Below are 13,952 nucleotides of genomic sequence, written 5' to 3'. Positions count from 1 at the left end.
TAAAATCATGTTGCTAATCAACATGTGTACGAGTTTGTGCTGCTTACATGATCATACCTTGGTCTCATCGACACTCAGACAAACATTAGATCATTGGTGTGCATGTAAACATAGACACTGTTAAATGACAAAAGGTGAGTAAAGCCAGACACACACACACACACACACATACACATACAACCAACTCGGGACTACTACAAAAATGTTACCAAACAAATGTATTATTTGTATTACTGGAAATTTGCGCTCTGGGAAAGAAAAGTTTCTGTATCTTTGATTGTATTTGATATTATTTTCTACAGAATGTATGATGAAATACCTCGTCTGTGTTGAATGTTCTTGATTTAGTCAAGTATGAAACATGAGCCGCTTTACATTTGTACCATGATGAAGCATGCCATAATGTACTATTAAGGTGTTTTTGAAACATAAAGCTAAAAATGTAACTATATCCTCGCATCTGTTTGTTCTTTTACAAGTTATTATAATATATATATTTTTTTTTTCTTCCTCTGCATTTATTACTCCAGGATACAAAACACTACAAACACAGAAAATTTTAATTAGACAGATTCTTTATTAATTAAAAAATAGTTATGAAATTTCTATTTTGTCCAGGGAAAAAACTTTTTGCAAAATTATTCAACCTGCTAGAATTTATTAAATTCTTCTCAATAACAAATAAAACATTCTTTATTGATCAGTATTTTTTTTAACTCTTCTGAACTGTCATTAAAGAGAAAAATGAGTAAAAATGGAAAGGTGTTTGTGTGTGTGTGTGTGTGTGTGTGTGTGTGTGTGAGTGAGTTTGTGAGATGAGGCCAAGATCGAGATACAGAATTTGGGCAGGTTTTCAAAGCACTCAGTGTTGTGTGTTAGATGTTGTTGACAAGTCTGTTCTTTATATAGTTTGTAAAGAGCTAATTCGGACACGTCACATCCATAACACCTCTCACACTTATTCTTTATTCCGCTTTATCCTGGGTCGTGGGGGTCTGGAGCATATCCCAGGAAATTAGACGCACGAGGCGGGGTACACCATGGTGTCACTCCATTATAGGGTACACGCACACACACTTATGCTTATTCACACACTAAGGGCAATATGGAACTACTGTAAATGGGATTAGGCTCTTTGGCGTTCCCAAATTATAATATCCCAAATAGTGTGTGAATGTTACCTACCACGGTTGTAAAATGGGAATAAATACAATGGTCACTATTGGCCTTCAGGGCCCTGACTTGAAAATGTTGCAGTAAAGGCAACATATTCCCATTTTTATTACTGACGATACATAAACCTAACTCTTGAACACTGACTCTCACTCACTAATCGTCTGTACCGCTTTGAGCCTGGAGCCTATCCCAGGAGACTTGGGGCACAAGGCGAGGTACATGTAAAACGTTTGTGCTAATCACAGTGCTGCCACCTTAGAACACAAGCTAGGCGAATTAATCAGCTGAAACTAGACCAGTAAGCTAGTTGTCATAGTTGGACTGTGCACGCTTGCCCGGTTAACACAAAAGCTGCTTTAGCTAGCCGTTTATTCGTTTAAGAGAATTAAAATAAAAGTGTGACTTGAAATATTATCGAGCATGAAACACCCATGATGAGATTCCGGAAAAACAAAGCCATTTTTAGCTTTTTTTAATTTCTCTACTAATTTCTCTAATTTTAATTTCTTTACTGGGTGCTGTAACTGGTGTAATGTGGACATTGGTGCAATAGAGGGCAGTGTTGAGTTGTGGACAATTTACCCACAGATTTTAATTTAATTTTTATTTTTGGTCACTTCTCAAAAATGGTTTGACAGACATTTTCTATAAATAAGAGTCATTTAATAAATAAATAAATTAAGCACTACACCCCACTACATGTTCTTAAAAAAAAATAACGTGCACACTGCCCCCTTCCGTATTACTCTAGTGGTTCTTTTACTTGGATGTGTGACTATAGAAATCATTTAAACTACACACATATGTAGTTACAACATGTTTAAATCCTTAAAAGTTAATTAAGAACTGATCCAGATACAGTAGGTTCCCAAGGTTATACAACTAAATATTATACAACAGATTCACCCTTGATGGTTCTCCTTTAGGAAACAAGGAAAATTTGGGTTTGATTATTTTTTTATGCATATTAACATACGAGGAGTTATGTTCGAATCAGACTGGGACTTGTGATGACATACCCGGTGAGACTTTTGAGTGGTGTAAACGTTTTAAAGAATGATGTAAATGAGCTCATCAGATCCCACTGCAGTCGTTCAGAGTGGAATGACTGATCATTAAGAAATCGACAGATAAATTGTGTAAGAGAGGTACCTGTCTGTGGGAACTGTACACACAATCATTTACCAACACCACTTTCACAAGTGGAGTTATGGCCACATCCCCTGTACAGTCCTGACCTCGCTCCAAGCTTTTTCCACACTAGGGCCATTTATGGATTTCCTGGGAGGCCAGCGTTTCAGATGTGAAGCAAGTAGTCCGATCCTGTGATACTGAAAAAACTTTCTACCCTGACGTCTAATATAACTGTGTTGTCTCTGCACCTGTAAATCGCAAGAGGAATCCTGGACGCCATTTTGACTCGAAGCTGTTTTCCACTGTATTGGACTGTGAACTTTGTTTTGTTGAGGATTTTCCGATTTACCTTCAGGACAGCTTTACAATTTCTATCATCGTGCTCCCGGACTGATTTATTGAAACCGGTGAGGCCGGCTCATTTCATATATACAGTATTTCAAATATACAGTATATATGTAGTGTCTGAAGTCTTAAGAGTCCAGATTCTCCTGTGAGTATTAATTTTACATATACAGTCTAAAGGAATTGGTTGTGCCAATTTCCTTTAAAGAGTTGTTGCATCATTTCTCATACCTGTGTGTTTCCTCACTTTGTTTTTTCCAGTTACAACTTGCCCAGTTTTATTCACTGGAAGCTCATCCTAAGTCACACAAGGAAATGACAGGGTGGATCAAGAACACACTTTACAATTAGACTTCCAGTATGTCTGCTATTTCCCTTTTTTAATCCCCAGTGGTTTAAAGTTAATCTTATGTCACTTGAGTACTGGTTTTGGAAAAACTCACCAATGATCAATAAGTCATTGAAAAAAAGTCACTGTAACTTGCTTTAAATAAAAAAAAAACTGCAAAGTTTATTTTCTTAAAGTCAGACTAATATTTTATTAATGGCCAGAAATATCTTAAAGTAACATCACACACAGCATTACTCATTAACCCTCGTTTAAATGGTAAAACTATAACTACAAATTAAAATACTGGAACGAAAGAAAGAAAGAAAGAAAGAAAGAAAGAAAGAAAGCCACCAGATTCAGAGAAAGGTTTCGCACCATTTGGAAAGACACTGAGAACAGGTGTCTGCTTGCTTGGAATTGGCCCCGCAGGTGTCCTTCAGCCACTCATGGAACAGTTCACGGTCCTTCTTCAGCAAAAGAAACTTGCCCAACACTACAAATGCCTGAAACATAAAGTGCCACTAATTAACGCTAAACGTCTGTCGAACGTGTATTGCATGGTTATAGGTGAAGAATTTACCAAGACCTGCACAAGATCATCTCTAAACTTAATGATGCAACTTAATTGAATAAAAAGCCAATATCTCTGAGAATCCCTATGTTTCTATTTGTTCTATAAGTTTATACAGAATCAGGGTTCAAGGCTTTTATTTTAGTATCAACATAAATCTTTACTCTAAGACCATTTTGTAGGCCACTTATTAAGCTCACTTTATCAAAGCCCTGCTCTGCCAGCTTCTTGCCCAGAACATCTCCAATGCCTGATAGAGCAGTGACTGGTTTATCCCCCATGGGCTCAGCCACGAAGTCCCTGTGCTTCTGAGAGATGGTTGACATCCTCGAACCAGTTCTCTTGTAGCTGCGGCTCTCTGCAAGTCAGCAAGATGAGGTGAAACTAAAAAAGCTATACAGGACACATCTTAAAGGAAGCAGTAATGAGAATTTAAAAACAACTTGAAGTACTAAAAAATATCTGGTTCTTATTAAAAATTGGCAACCAGTGGGGCATTCTCTTGGAAGCCAAGGCGAGCCAGGACTCCCCAGACAATTTTAGACTGTATGAGTCATTTTAGTTTTAAAAAATATATATATTTTTTTTATCAAGTCCAACAACGTAAGCCTTTGATCACTTGGTCACATGAAAATACAATGTAAAGAATACCAATCCACTTGACTAAATCTGTCCCCTTTCCCCACACAGCCATCATGTGGACAAAAACTGTAACCGCATCTAAGGAAATGTCAAAGGTACAGTAACAGTGTTGTGTCTGCGCCTTTAAATCGTAAGAGAAATCCCGGACACTATTTTGTATCAGAGCTGTTTTCCAATGTATTGGACTGTGAACTCTGTTTCATTTTTTTGTCTGTTGAGGATTTTCTGAAATAAGGATTATTCACCATCAGGACAGCTTTACATGCTTTTCAATTATCGTGCTCCCGGGCTGATTCATTGAAATAGGTGAGGCCGACTCATTTCTTAAGGCAAGAACAGGAGGGAAAGGGCTTTCTTACAGAGCGAGAAACTGAGTCTTTAACAAGGAACCTCTTTAATGGCACTTGCTTTTGAAAGGACATGTGTAAAAGGATGATTTTCATACATGCACACATACATGACTACAGAATAAAAGATGCTTTATGCGCACACACGGGGTCACAGTGCTATGGTAAACAGTACACATGCGCACATACAGTATGTTGACTACACGAGTGGCGTACATGCACTGAGACAGAGCAGGGAAGACGATTACCCACAATTTCACAGCACACATGCGAGAGAGAAAGAGCCATGCTCAGCATCAAAGCAAGAAGCGCATGCATGCCACATGATTCTCAGTGATTCTTGGTACTTATATATTAAGACTCGCTCGTTTTTCAAGAAAAATTTGTGGAATGCTCGCAAACCAGTTTACTCGCGATCCGAGGTTCCACTGTATTTTCCCTTTTTTAATCCCCAGTGATTTGAGGAGGGTGGCACACTGGTGTAGTGGTTAGCACTGTCTCCTTGCACCTCCATGGTCGGTGTTCGATTCCCGTATCTGAGTGCATGAAGTTTGCATGCTCTCCCTGTGCTTGGTAGGTTTCCTCCAGACACTCCGATCTCTTTCCACAGACCAAAGACATGCAGATTAGCCTAACTGGCGTTCCCAAATTGTCCGTAGTGTATGAATGAGTGTGTGAACTGTATGTGTGTCCTATGATAGATTGGCACCCAGTTCAGGGTGTACCCCGCGTCTCCTGGGATAGGCTCCAGGATAAAGAGGTATAGATGATAAGTGAGTGAGTGATGATTTGAAATTAACCTTATTTATCATTTATAGGTTTTCCCAAAACCAGGAATCAAATCAAGTAACATAAGTCGTTGGTTAAAGTCACTGTAACTTGCTGGAAAAAAATACACTGCAAAGTTTATTATTTAATGTCAGCTTAATATTTTATTAAGAGCCAGGAATATCTTAAAGCTTTTTTCACAGTAATATCACAGCATTACTGATTAACTATTTTTTAAATGTTAAAACTAATCCACAAAATGAAAAAAAAAAAAAAAAAAAGAAGAAGGGCCACCGGATTTAGAGAAAGGTGTCGCACCATTCAGAGAGACACTGAGAACAGGTGTCCGCGTGCTTGGAATTGGCCCCGCAGGTGTCCTTCAGCCACTCGGAGAACAGTTCACGGTCCTTCCTCAGCAAAAGAAACTGACCCAACACCACAAATGCCTGAAACATAAAGAAGTGCCACTGATCAACACTGAACGTCTGTGGAATTGCATGGTTACAGATGAAGAAGTTACCCAAGTTCTTGACGAAATCGCTGGATCCTCTTTAGTTATTTTTATCTGTACACGTTCTTTTAATCTAGCAATGTTCACTTCGTGTTTAAGCTCTTACCATTCAACATACCTCACTGTCACGGTATTTTGCCGCATTGTTTTAGCTTTACATAAATGGTTACCCTGAGACATTTTGCCAAATAACACTTACAGTAGTATTTAAGGAACATACAACATCTCCACTGAAGGATCTGCAAGGAATCCTTAAACATTTTAAGAATAATGCTTAAACAAAGAGCTTTCATTTCATAAAGAGTGTCCAGATTGAACGTTTTTTAGAATATCACATCATCTTTACTCTAAGACCATTTCATAGGCCACTCATTAAGCTCACTTTATCAAAGCCCTGCTCTGCCAGCTTCTTGCCCAGAACATCTCCAATGCCTGATAGAGCAGTGACTGGTTTATCCCCCATGGGCTCAGCCACGAAGTCCCTGTGCTTCTGAGAGGTGGAGGACATGCTTGCACCGCCTGAAATGAGAAGCGGTAATGAGAATTTAAAAACAACTTGAAGTATTAAACAAACATCTGGTTCTTATTAAAAATTGCTTACCAGTGGGGCATTCTCCTGGAAGCCAAGGCGAGCCAGGCCTCCCCAGTTTATTCAGACTGTATGTGTCATTTTAGTTAAAAAGATAAAGAACACTTTGTGTAACGGTTTTTGTTTTGGTAGTAAACTCCTTGGTGCTGTTGCTGACTGCTGTCTCTTCTGTTCTTCATTTACGGTATTTTTTACAGTGAGTGAAACAGCACCCCGCAAATTCTTATTAGACCCCTAAATGCAGACGATCTAGACGAAGTGACCAGCAGCATGGGTACTATTTTTACCAGTACATTAGACACTGTTGCTCCCATCAGATTAAAAAAAGTCAGAGATAAAACACTTGCTCCTTGGTACAATAGCCATACTCGCGCCCTAAAGAGAGCAACCCGTAACCTTGAGCGAAAATGGAGAAAAACTAAATAAAAAGTTTTTCGAATTGCGTTTAAAGACAGTATGTGCAGCTATAGACGGGCTCTAAAAACCGCTAGGACCGAGCATCTTAGCCAACTGATAGCAAGAAACCAAAACAATCCCAAGTTCTTATTTAGTACAGTAGCCTGCCTAACAAAACCTAAGATGCCTGCAGAGAGTACTCCACAACATTTTAGTAGTGAAGATTTTATGGACTTCTTTAATGAAAAAATCGATAGCATAAGGAAGAAAATAACAGAGGTTCAACCTCTAATAGCATCTCATGATCTAGTTCAGCCTAGAGCTTCACATTTAGATTTTCAGTGCTTTACAGGTATAGGACAGGAAGAGCTGTATAAACTTTTCACCTCAGCTAAATCAACAACGTGCCTGTTAGACCCAATACCAACCAGATTTTTAAAAGAAGTGATGCTTACAGTTGGAGAGCCACTTCTAAACATTATTAATTCTTCATTATATCTAGGTCACGTCCCTAAACCTTTGAAGCTGGCAGTTATTAAGCCGCTTCTTAAAAAATCTAATTTGGACGCGAATGAAATAAATTATAGACCGATTTCAAACCTTCCGTTCATATAAAAAATATTAGAAAAAGTAGTATCAGCTCAAATATGCACATTCTTGCAGGAAAACAACATCCTAGAAGAATTTCAGTCAGGTTTCAGGCCCCATCATAGTACAGAAACTGCACTAGTTAAGATTGCAAACGTCTTACTTGATCTAAGTGCTGCATTCGACACCATAGATCATAATATTCTCATAGACCGCCTACAAAATCATATAGGTATTCAGGGGCAGGCATTAAAATGGTTTAGATCATACCTGTCTGATCGATACCATTTTGTAGATCTAAATGGAGTACCGTCTAATGTAATGCCAGTGAAATATGGGGTCCCACAAGGGTCAGTTTTAGGACCTCTCCTGTTCTCAATTTACATGCTTCCCCTGGGAAACATCATTAGAAGGCATGGGATTAGTTTCCATTGTTATGCTGATGATACCCAATTATACATCTCAACAAAACCAGATGAAATACCCATGTTGTCTAGATTAACAGAGTGTGTCCAGGACATAAAAGATTGGATGACCAATAACTTTCTTTTACTAAATTCAGATAAGACAGAGATATTGCTCATCGGCCCAAAAACCAGCACACAACAGCTTTCACAATTCAGCCTGCGTTTAGAAGGATGTACTGTTACTACTAGCTCAACAGTAAAAGACCTGGGCGTGATATTAGACAGTAACTTGTCTTTTGAAAATCATATTTCCAATATCACAAAAACAGCCTTTTTCCATCTTAGAAATATTGCCAAACTTAGGAGTATCCTATCCGTATCTGATGCAGAAAAACTAGTTCATGCATTTATGACCTCCAGACTGGACTATTGTAATGCATTACTAGGTGGTTGTCCTGCATCCTCAATAAACAAGCTACAGTTAGTCCAAAATGCAGCCGCCAGGGTTCTCACTAGATCCAGAAAATATGATCATATAACCCCAATATTATCATCCCTGCACTGGCTACCTGTTCAATTTAGAATTAATTACAAAATAGTACTACTTACATACAAGGCTTTAAATGGTTTAGCTCCCTCATACCTAACCAGTCTTTTGATACGCTATAATCCACCACGTCCCTTAAGATCACAAAACTCCGGACTTCTGGTAATTCCCAGAATTTTTAAATCTACAAAAGGGGGCAGGGCATTTTCATATTTGGCTCCAAAGCTTTGGAATAGCCTTCCAGACACTGTTCGGGGGAGCAGACACGGTTTCCCAATTCAAAAGTAGGCTCAAGACGCATCTCTTTAATCTGGCATACGCGTAACTCATCCCATAACCTCATACTCCAGTACACCTATCCTGAATGGCAACTACGCTAATTCTCTCCATCTTTTCTGTATTTTTCTACCCATCCTGAGACATCTGGAGATTGTGCCAGCTTCAGTAGACAAAGGCCAACCCTGCGAGGTTTTTAAGGCATCTTGAGAAGGACCTGCTCCAGCTAGATTCTGCTTTATGATGGCTGGAGCTACACATCCTGCTCCTGTGCTTCCAGTGATCTGACCCCATCTGCCCTCTGCACCTACTGCTAAACTGAATCTACACAACTTCTGATATATTGAACTTTCACCTACACAACACATTTGATGTTATTTCTATCTGTTATCACCCAGATGAGGATGGGTTCCCTGTTGAGTCTGGTTCCTCTCAAGGTTTCTTCCTATTGCCATCTCAGGGAGTTTTTCCTTGCCACTGTCGCCGTCACCCTTGGCTTGCTCATCAGAGACATTTTATTCATCATTCATTCATTTCATTATTATCTAGACACATTTTTCTCACACATACACACTTCCAAATATTTTCTTTTCTTTTCTTTTCTTTTCTAAAAAAAAAAAAAATAAATCTTTAATTTTTTTTTGTGAAGCTGCTTTGGGACAATGACCATTGTTAAAAGCGCTATATAAATAAAATTGAATTGAATTGAATTGAAAAGGTTGTGTGGCGGATTTGTGGTGAAAGAAGGTATTGTGCATTTACCATCATGTCAAATTGAAAGATCAACTTAACTAACTAATCAGATAAGGCCATCTTTAATTCATTGTCAAAACCGTGATTTGTCAGAACCATGCCAGGGAAAGCCTGGCTGAAGTTGGCTTCCTTGGCTTTAAAAAAAAAAAGCCAACAAACTGTGTAGCCAGACGCCCTTCTTTGTAGAATGCAGATTTTTGAATTTTTTGTGTAAATAAATGAATACATAAATAACTAAAATAAAGCTGCATATGTTAATTTACCGTAGCAGTCATTTTACTGTGAATGTTTAAATTCAGAAGAAGTATGGGATGAATTTGTCTGGCTTATAAGTTATGTGTTTGACAAATGCTTTGATACAATTGTAAATTAAACATTCCCTGATTTATAGTTTATAATGAGTGCTTTATTTATTATTGAATCTTTAAAATTGTAATAATCTAAGTGACAAATTAGTTATGTGATAATGTACAAGGGCCGTTCAAGTCAAAGAGGGACTTGATGAAGGTGAAAAAGCTCTCGACATTTATAGAAGACATTAAGCACAGTCCCGTGATGAGACTCTTAGCCGCAGTTAAATTTTTTAAAGAAGGTAGTGCATCTGTGATGGCCATGGTTCCTTTACTTAACCAAATAGCACATTAGTTGTTGTTGTAACAGTACGAAGTGACTAGCTTCCAGTGGTGGGGGACGTTGCTTTTCAAAGTAACTAATTACATTACAAAATTACTGTCATCCAAAAGTAATCAGTTACATTTCTTTTGTTAGAAAGTAACGCAGTAACAAGTTAGAGTACTTTTCCATTGCAGAAAATGAAAACTCCTTTGTGATTCCTCATACATGTTGACCTTTATAATTATTCTACCACCACCACTCCGCGAAGTTTGGGCCATAATCTGTTAACTACTAATACCTCTATCTCACCTACGCGGGTTCATGCGGTAGCCATAAATACGGTTCATCATGAAACACCGTAAGTTTTGGCGCTGTGATAAAGTTTCCATTTTTCCGTGCGTCGGTCCTCACATAGTCAAACTGCATAGGTGAGATAGGGGTATAACAGCGGGAATAACAGAGGAGGGTGGGTTATCAGGGGCGGGGCTTGTAGGACGACTTTCACTCACACACACACTAATAGATTGGCAATATCTGCTGTCTGACGTACGGATTACATAAATTGTCTAAATAACGGATTACATTTTTGAAAATATAACTAAACAGCAGTACTTAAATGGCGGACCTAACACGTTAGATTACTTGTTACGTTAAAAAAAGTAATCCGAGTACTCTAACTCTTACTTTGTAACGCGTTACACCCAATACTACTAGCTTCACCTTTCTTTTTGTTGAAGTTAAAAAGCAGAAATCAGAAATCCAAACCCTCCAAACTGTCAGAGAAAATAACACCAGAATTCAATTTTCAAGTTTCCTACACCATCATGGTAGATAAACTTCAGTATGAAAAAAACGAAAAGATGTTTCCAGCCCAACCTTCAACAAACAACGTTCTACATGTCATGCCTACATTTGTGTTGTCAGAGAAGACAAATGTAAGCATAACATGCAGAACATTGTTTTTTTTTTAGGGTTGGGCTGGAAACATCTTTTTGTTTTTATACTGAAATCAATATTCATATTTAAAAAATCTATTAGCAGTTTTGCTGGTGAGACAATCCAATAACTTTCAAAATATTGTCAGAATTGTGTTAATATAACTTATTCCATGCACCAAACCAAAAGCTACATGAGGACACCATTCTCACAAAAACATGATTCATAAATGTATATGTACTGTAAACCAAAAAAAATAAAATCCATAATTCTAACTTAAAAACATTTTTTTACTTACAGTACTCTTGTAATAAACTCCTGGTGATACTTTATTGCCCTTTTGCACCAGTGTTCCGGTGGCAATGATGTTTGCTGTTCTAATTGCATGCCTCACCTGAACAGGTAAATCACATTGTTAAAAAAACAACCAATCAGGAGTAAGATCCTGTTCTGAGATCACGTGGTTTATTTCTACCAGCATCAATGTGAATTAGTTTCAATGCTTGTATTGAAGTAAAAGTTTATAATTGTCAACAGTTCTAACACATAATTTTTTTTTGGCAAAGTTGCCAACAATTTTACTTTAACTAAAAAAAAAATTAAACTTGTTTGTTTTTGAGACATGATAAAGTTAGGTCTGAAGTTATATGGGTTATATTGTATTTTTTTTTATGTTTTGTTAATATGTTCCTCAATGCCAGTTTTTCTGCACCCCCTGTCCTGCACTTTCCATTCCAAAGTGTACTTCACAGGGTGCTCCCTACTCCATGGGAAGTTACTATGGTAACATAAGCACCTCAGACTTAATAATAATAATAATAATAATAATAATAATAATAGATTAAAGATTTACCGAGATTTTTCTTTTTACAAATGACTATCCTATATTATAATACGGATTTTTTTGATTAAATTAAAATTAAAATGATTGTGTCCTATTAATATGATGTCATCCTTGATAATGATGATGATAAATATGCAAATCCTGAGATGTAATGACTTACAGTATGGGAAATTATTTATTTTGATTAAATCTCAGTAAAAAAATATAAAAATTATTCACAATATCTTAGCCCTAAAAACAGGTAAGGTAAAAATTGTTAAGAGTAGGGCTTAAGAGGCTTTAAAAGGCTTAAGAGTTTCTATAGAAGAGGACAAAAAGAAATATTCTCCAAACTCTGAACATAAAACTAAAAGTAAACGATGCTCTTCTGTCTAATTTGGTTTTCTTGTTGTTTTAGTTCCTTCCATCTCTCTTGGATTGTTCGCTACATACCATCCAAAAGTGCAACTTTTGCTCCCATCAATCTGAAATGGATTACAAGTAATAAAATAAGAATTATAAATAAGAATTTAAATTGTAATTACCGTGTGGAAATTGGTTGCTTTAAAAGTAGACACATTTTCACCATTTGGCTGTTTTAATTAACTTTAAGATATTTTGCCTATAACAGAAACTTTGCATAAAGTAGCCTGTAGTCATGATTATACAACTTCTATACATACAAACATTATGATTTCACGGTCTGTTTTATTATTATGTATTCTATTTTCACAAAGAGCACATTTCAAGACCTTTACAGAGGTCAAAGGTTATTTTTTATCAACCAATCACAGTCCTTGAATTGCTGCATCATCCCTAGAGATCGCCTGGGGTCAGCCACACCCCCTCACTAAGATAAAGGGTTGTGTAATTTCCTTACTCTGAGTTGCTCTGAGATATTTCCTAATAAGCTAGGATTTTAAAGCTAAATTATGAGCTTTTTGAGAGAATTCTAAGAAACTTTGTGAATACTGGCCCTGATGTTCACTTGTTCCCTACCACATTCGTAGTTCCCTTTAAAGTGAATATTTTCGCTCCCTGCGGTTTGAAATGACTCTTAAGATGGCTGAACACCCTGTGTAAGCTGAGAAAACACCAACGTCTGTGTAAGGCAGGACAGGGCGTCTTCCAGGTTCTTTGTCACTGAGACAGTTTTCTGGAGAAATCTTAGATCCCCTGGGAAGATTTTTAATACCCAGTAGTGCTTGTTTTGCCATTAGACGTTATACATGCACATTTTATATGTGGATAATTAAAGCAACTCTAAATGTGCTGATTCAGATGATTGGTGTTAGTATAAGATTAAAACCGAATTTAGAAAGACCACAATTTTACTGATATCATTACTAAATCTCAGCCTCCTTGTGACCTTGAAATCAACTTTGAGCTCTCACTGCAGCCATGGTCCAAACAGACCATAATTTACATAACTTGTGGTTTGAGGTTGATTGGGTTTATTGGGTTTGCATTCCACTGCCAAGACATGGTGTGTTTTTATTTAATTTAAAAACTATTTAATTTTTGTTTTGTATGGGAGCTACAAGGCTAACGTTGCTCCTGACTAGCAAAATAGCTTTTTTTGTCTATTTGTACTCATTCAAAATTGTTGTTAATAAATAGAATAGAATAAATAGAAATAAATATAAAAAAAAACAAAAAAAAAAGCATTTAAAACATTAAACGTTTTATGAACATCCGATTTATTTACTTGTTTGTTTATTTGGTCATTTTAGCAATGGGTAATTCAACTTTTTTTAAATTCTGCATTTATTTATTTTTGTAGTTATTTTCAGCATATATTATTTAAATTTTTTTTTTATTATTATTTTAATTATTTATATGTACTGTATATTTATTTCATCTCATCGTCTATACTGCTACAATAGGGTCACACATTAGACTTATTTCTGCATTTGTTTCAGCATGTCATCATTTTATTAACTCTTATGCATTTTTTCCAGCATATGGTATTTACATAAAAACATTTAAATATGCATTTAATTGTGTATATTTCAGCATTTATAAGGTGTTTTAATCTTTATTACTGTACAGATCTAATTCTGTCTTTGTCTTATCATATGTTCATTTATTAACGTTTTACTGTATGCATTTATTTATTTGTAGATATATTTTCAGCATACCGCTTTATCCTGTATACAGAATCGTAAGGGGCCTGGAGCCTATCCCAGAAGACTTA

The 13,952-nt window shown here is 36.7% G+C and overlaps 2 protein-coding genes across 3 annotated transcripts; both read right to left on the bottom strand.

Moving 5' to 3' along the window:
• Positions 1–3,298: 3,298 nt before the first annotated feature.
• LOC128535823 (barrier-to-autointegration factor-like protein) lies at positions 3,299–3,888 on the bottom strand. The gene is made up of 2 exons (XM_053509887.1): positions 3,758–3,888; positions 3,299–3,489 (listed from the first exon to the last, which is right to left on the bottom strand). The coding sequence occupies exons 1-2, from the start codon at positions 3,881–3,883 to the stop codon at positions 3,343–3,345; spliced, it is 273 nt and encodes a 90-aa protein (XP_053365862.1). The 5' UTR covers positions 3,884–3,888; the 3' UTR covers positions 3,299–3,342.
• On the bottom strand, positions 3,876–11,344 carry LOC128535822 (barrier-to-autointegration factor-like protein). Of its 2 annotated transcripts, XM_053509886.1 has the most exons (4): positions 11,231–11,326; positions 6,208–6,344; positions 5,633–5,760; positions 3,876–3,915 (listed from the first exon to the last, which is right to left on the bottom strand). In XM_053509886.1, coding segments are annotated over exons 2-4 (255 nt in total). In that variant the 5' UTR covers positions 6,334–6,344; positions 11,231–11,326; the 3' UTR covers positions 3,876–3,914. The 2 variants fall into 2 exon arrangements, with proteins under 2 accessions (XP_053365861.1, XP_053365860.1); XM_053509885.1 differs by lacking the exon at positions 3,876–3,915 and having other exon boundaries at positions 5,471–5,760; positions 11,231–11,344.
• Between the last annotated feature and the right edge of the window lie 2,608 nt (positions 11,345–13,952).

This window comes from Clarias gariepinus, chromosome 13 (assembly GCF_024256425.1).
Source record: "Clarias gariepinus isolate MV-2021 ecotype Netherlands chromosome 13, CGAR_prim_01v2, whole genome shotgun sequence".
Classification (NCBI taxonomy): Eukaryota; Metazoa; Chordata; class Actinopteri; order Siluriformes; family Clariidae; genus Clarias; species Clarias gariepinus.
This window is presented reverse-complemented; position numbering and strand designations above follow the sequence as displayed.

Excerpts from the sequence above, each read along its gene's own strand:
- LOC128535823 (XM_053509887.1), bottom strand. The coding sequence starts at position 3,883 with ATGTCAACCATCTCTCAGAAGCACAGGGACTTCGTGGCTGAGCCCATG. Across the intron at positions 3,490-3,757 it reads CAGAGCAGGGCTTTGATAAA|GCATTTGTAGTGTTGGGCAA; the intron begins GTGAGCTTAATA and ends TTTATGTTTCAG.
- LOC128535822 (XM_053509885.1), bottom strand. The coding sequence starts at position 6,333 with ATGTCCTCCACCTCTCAGAAGCACAGGGACTTCGTGGCTGAGCCCATG. Across the intron at positions 5,761-6,207 it reads CAGAGCAGGGCTTTGATAAA|GCATTTGTGGTGTTGGGTCA; the intron begins GTGAGCTTAATG and ends TTTATGTTTCAG.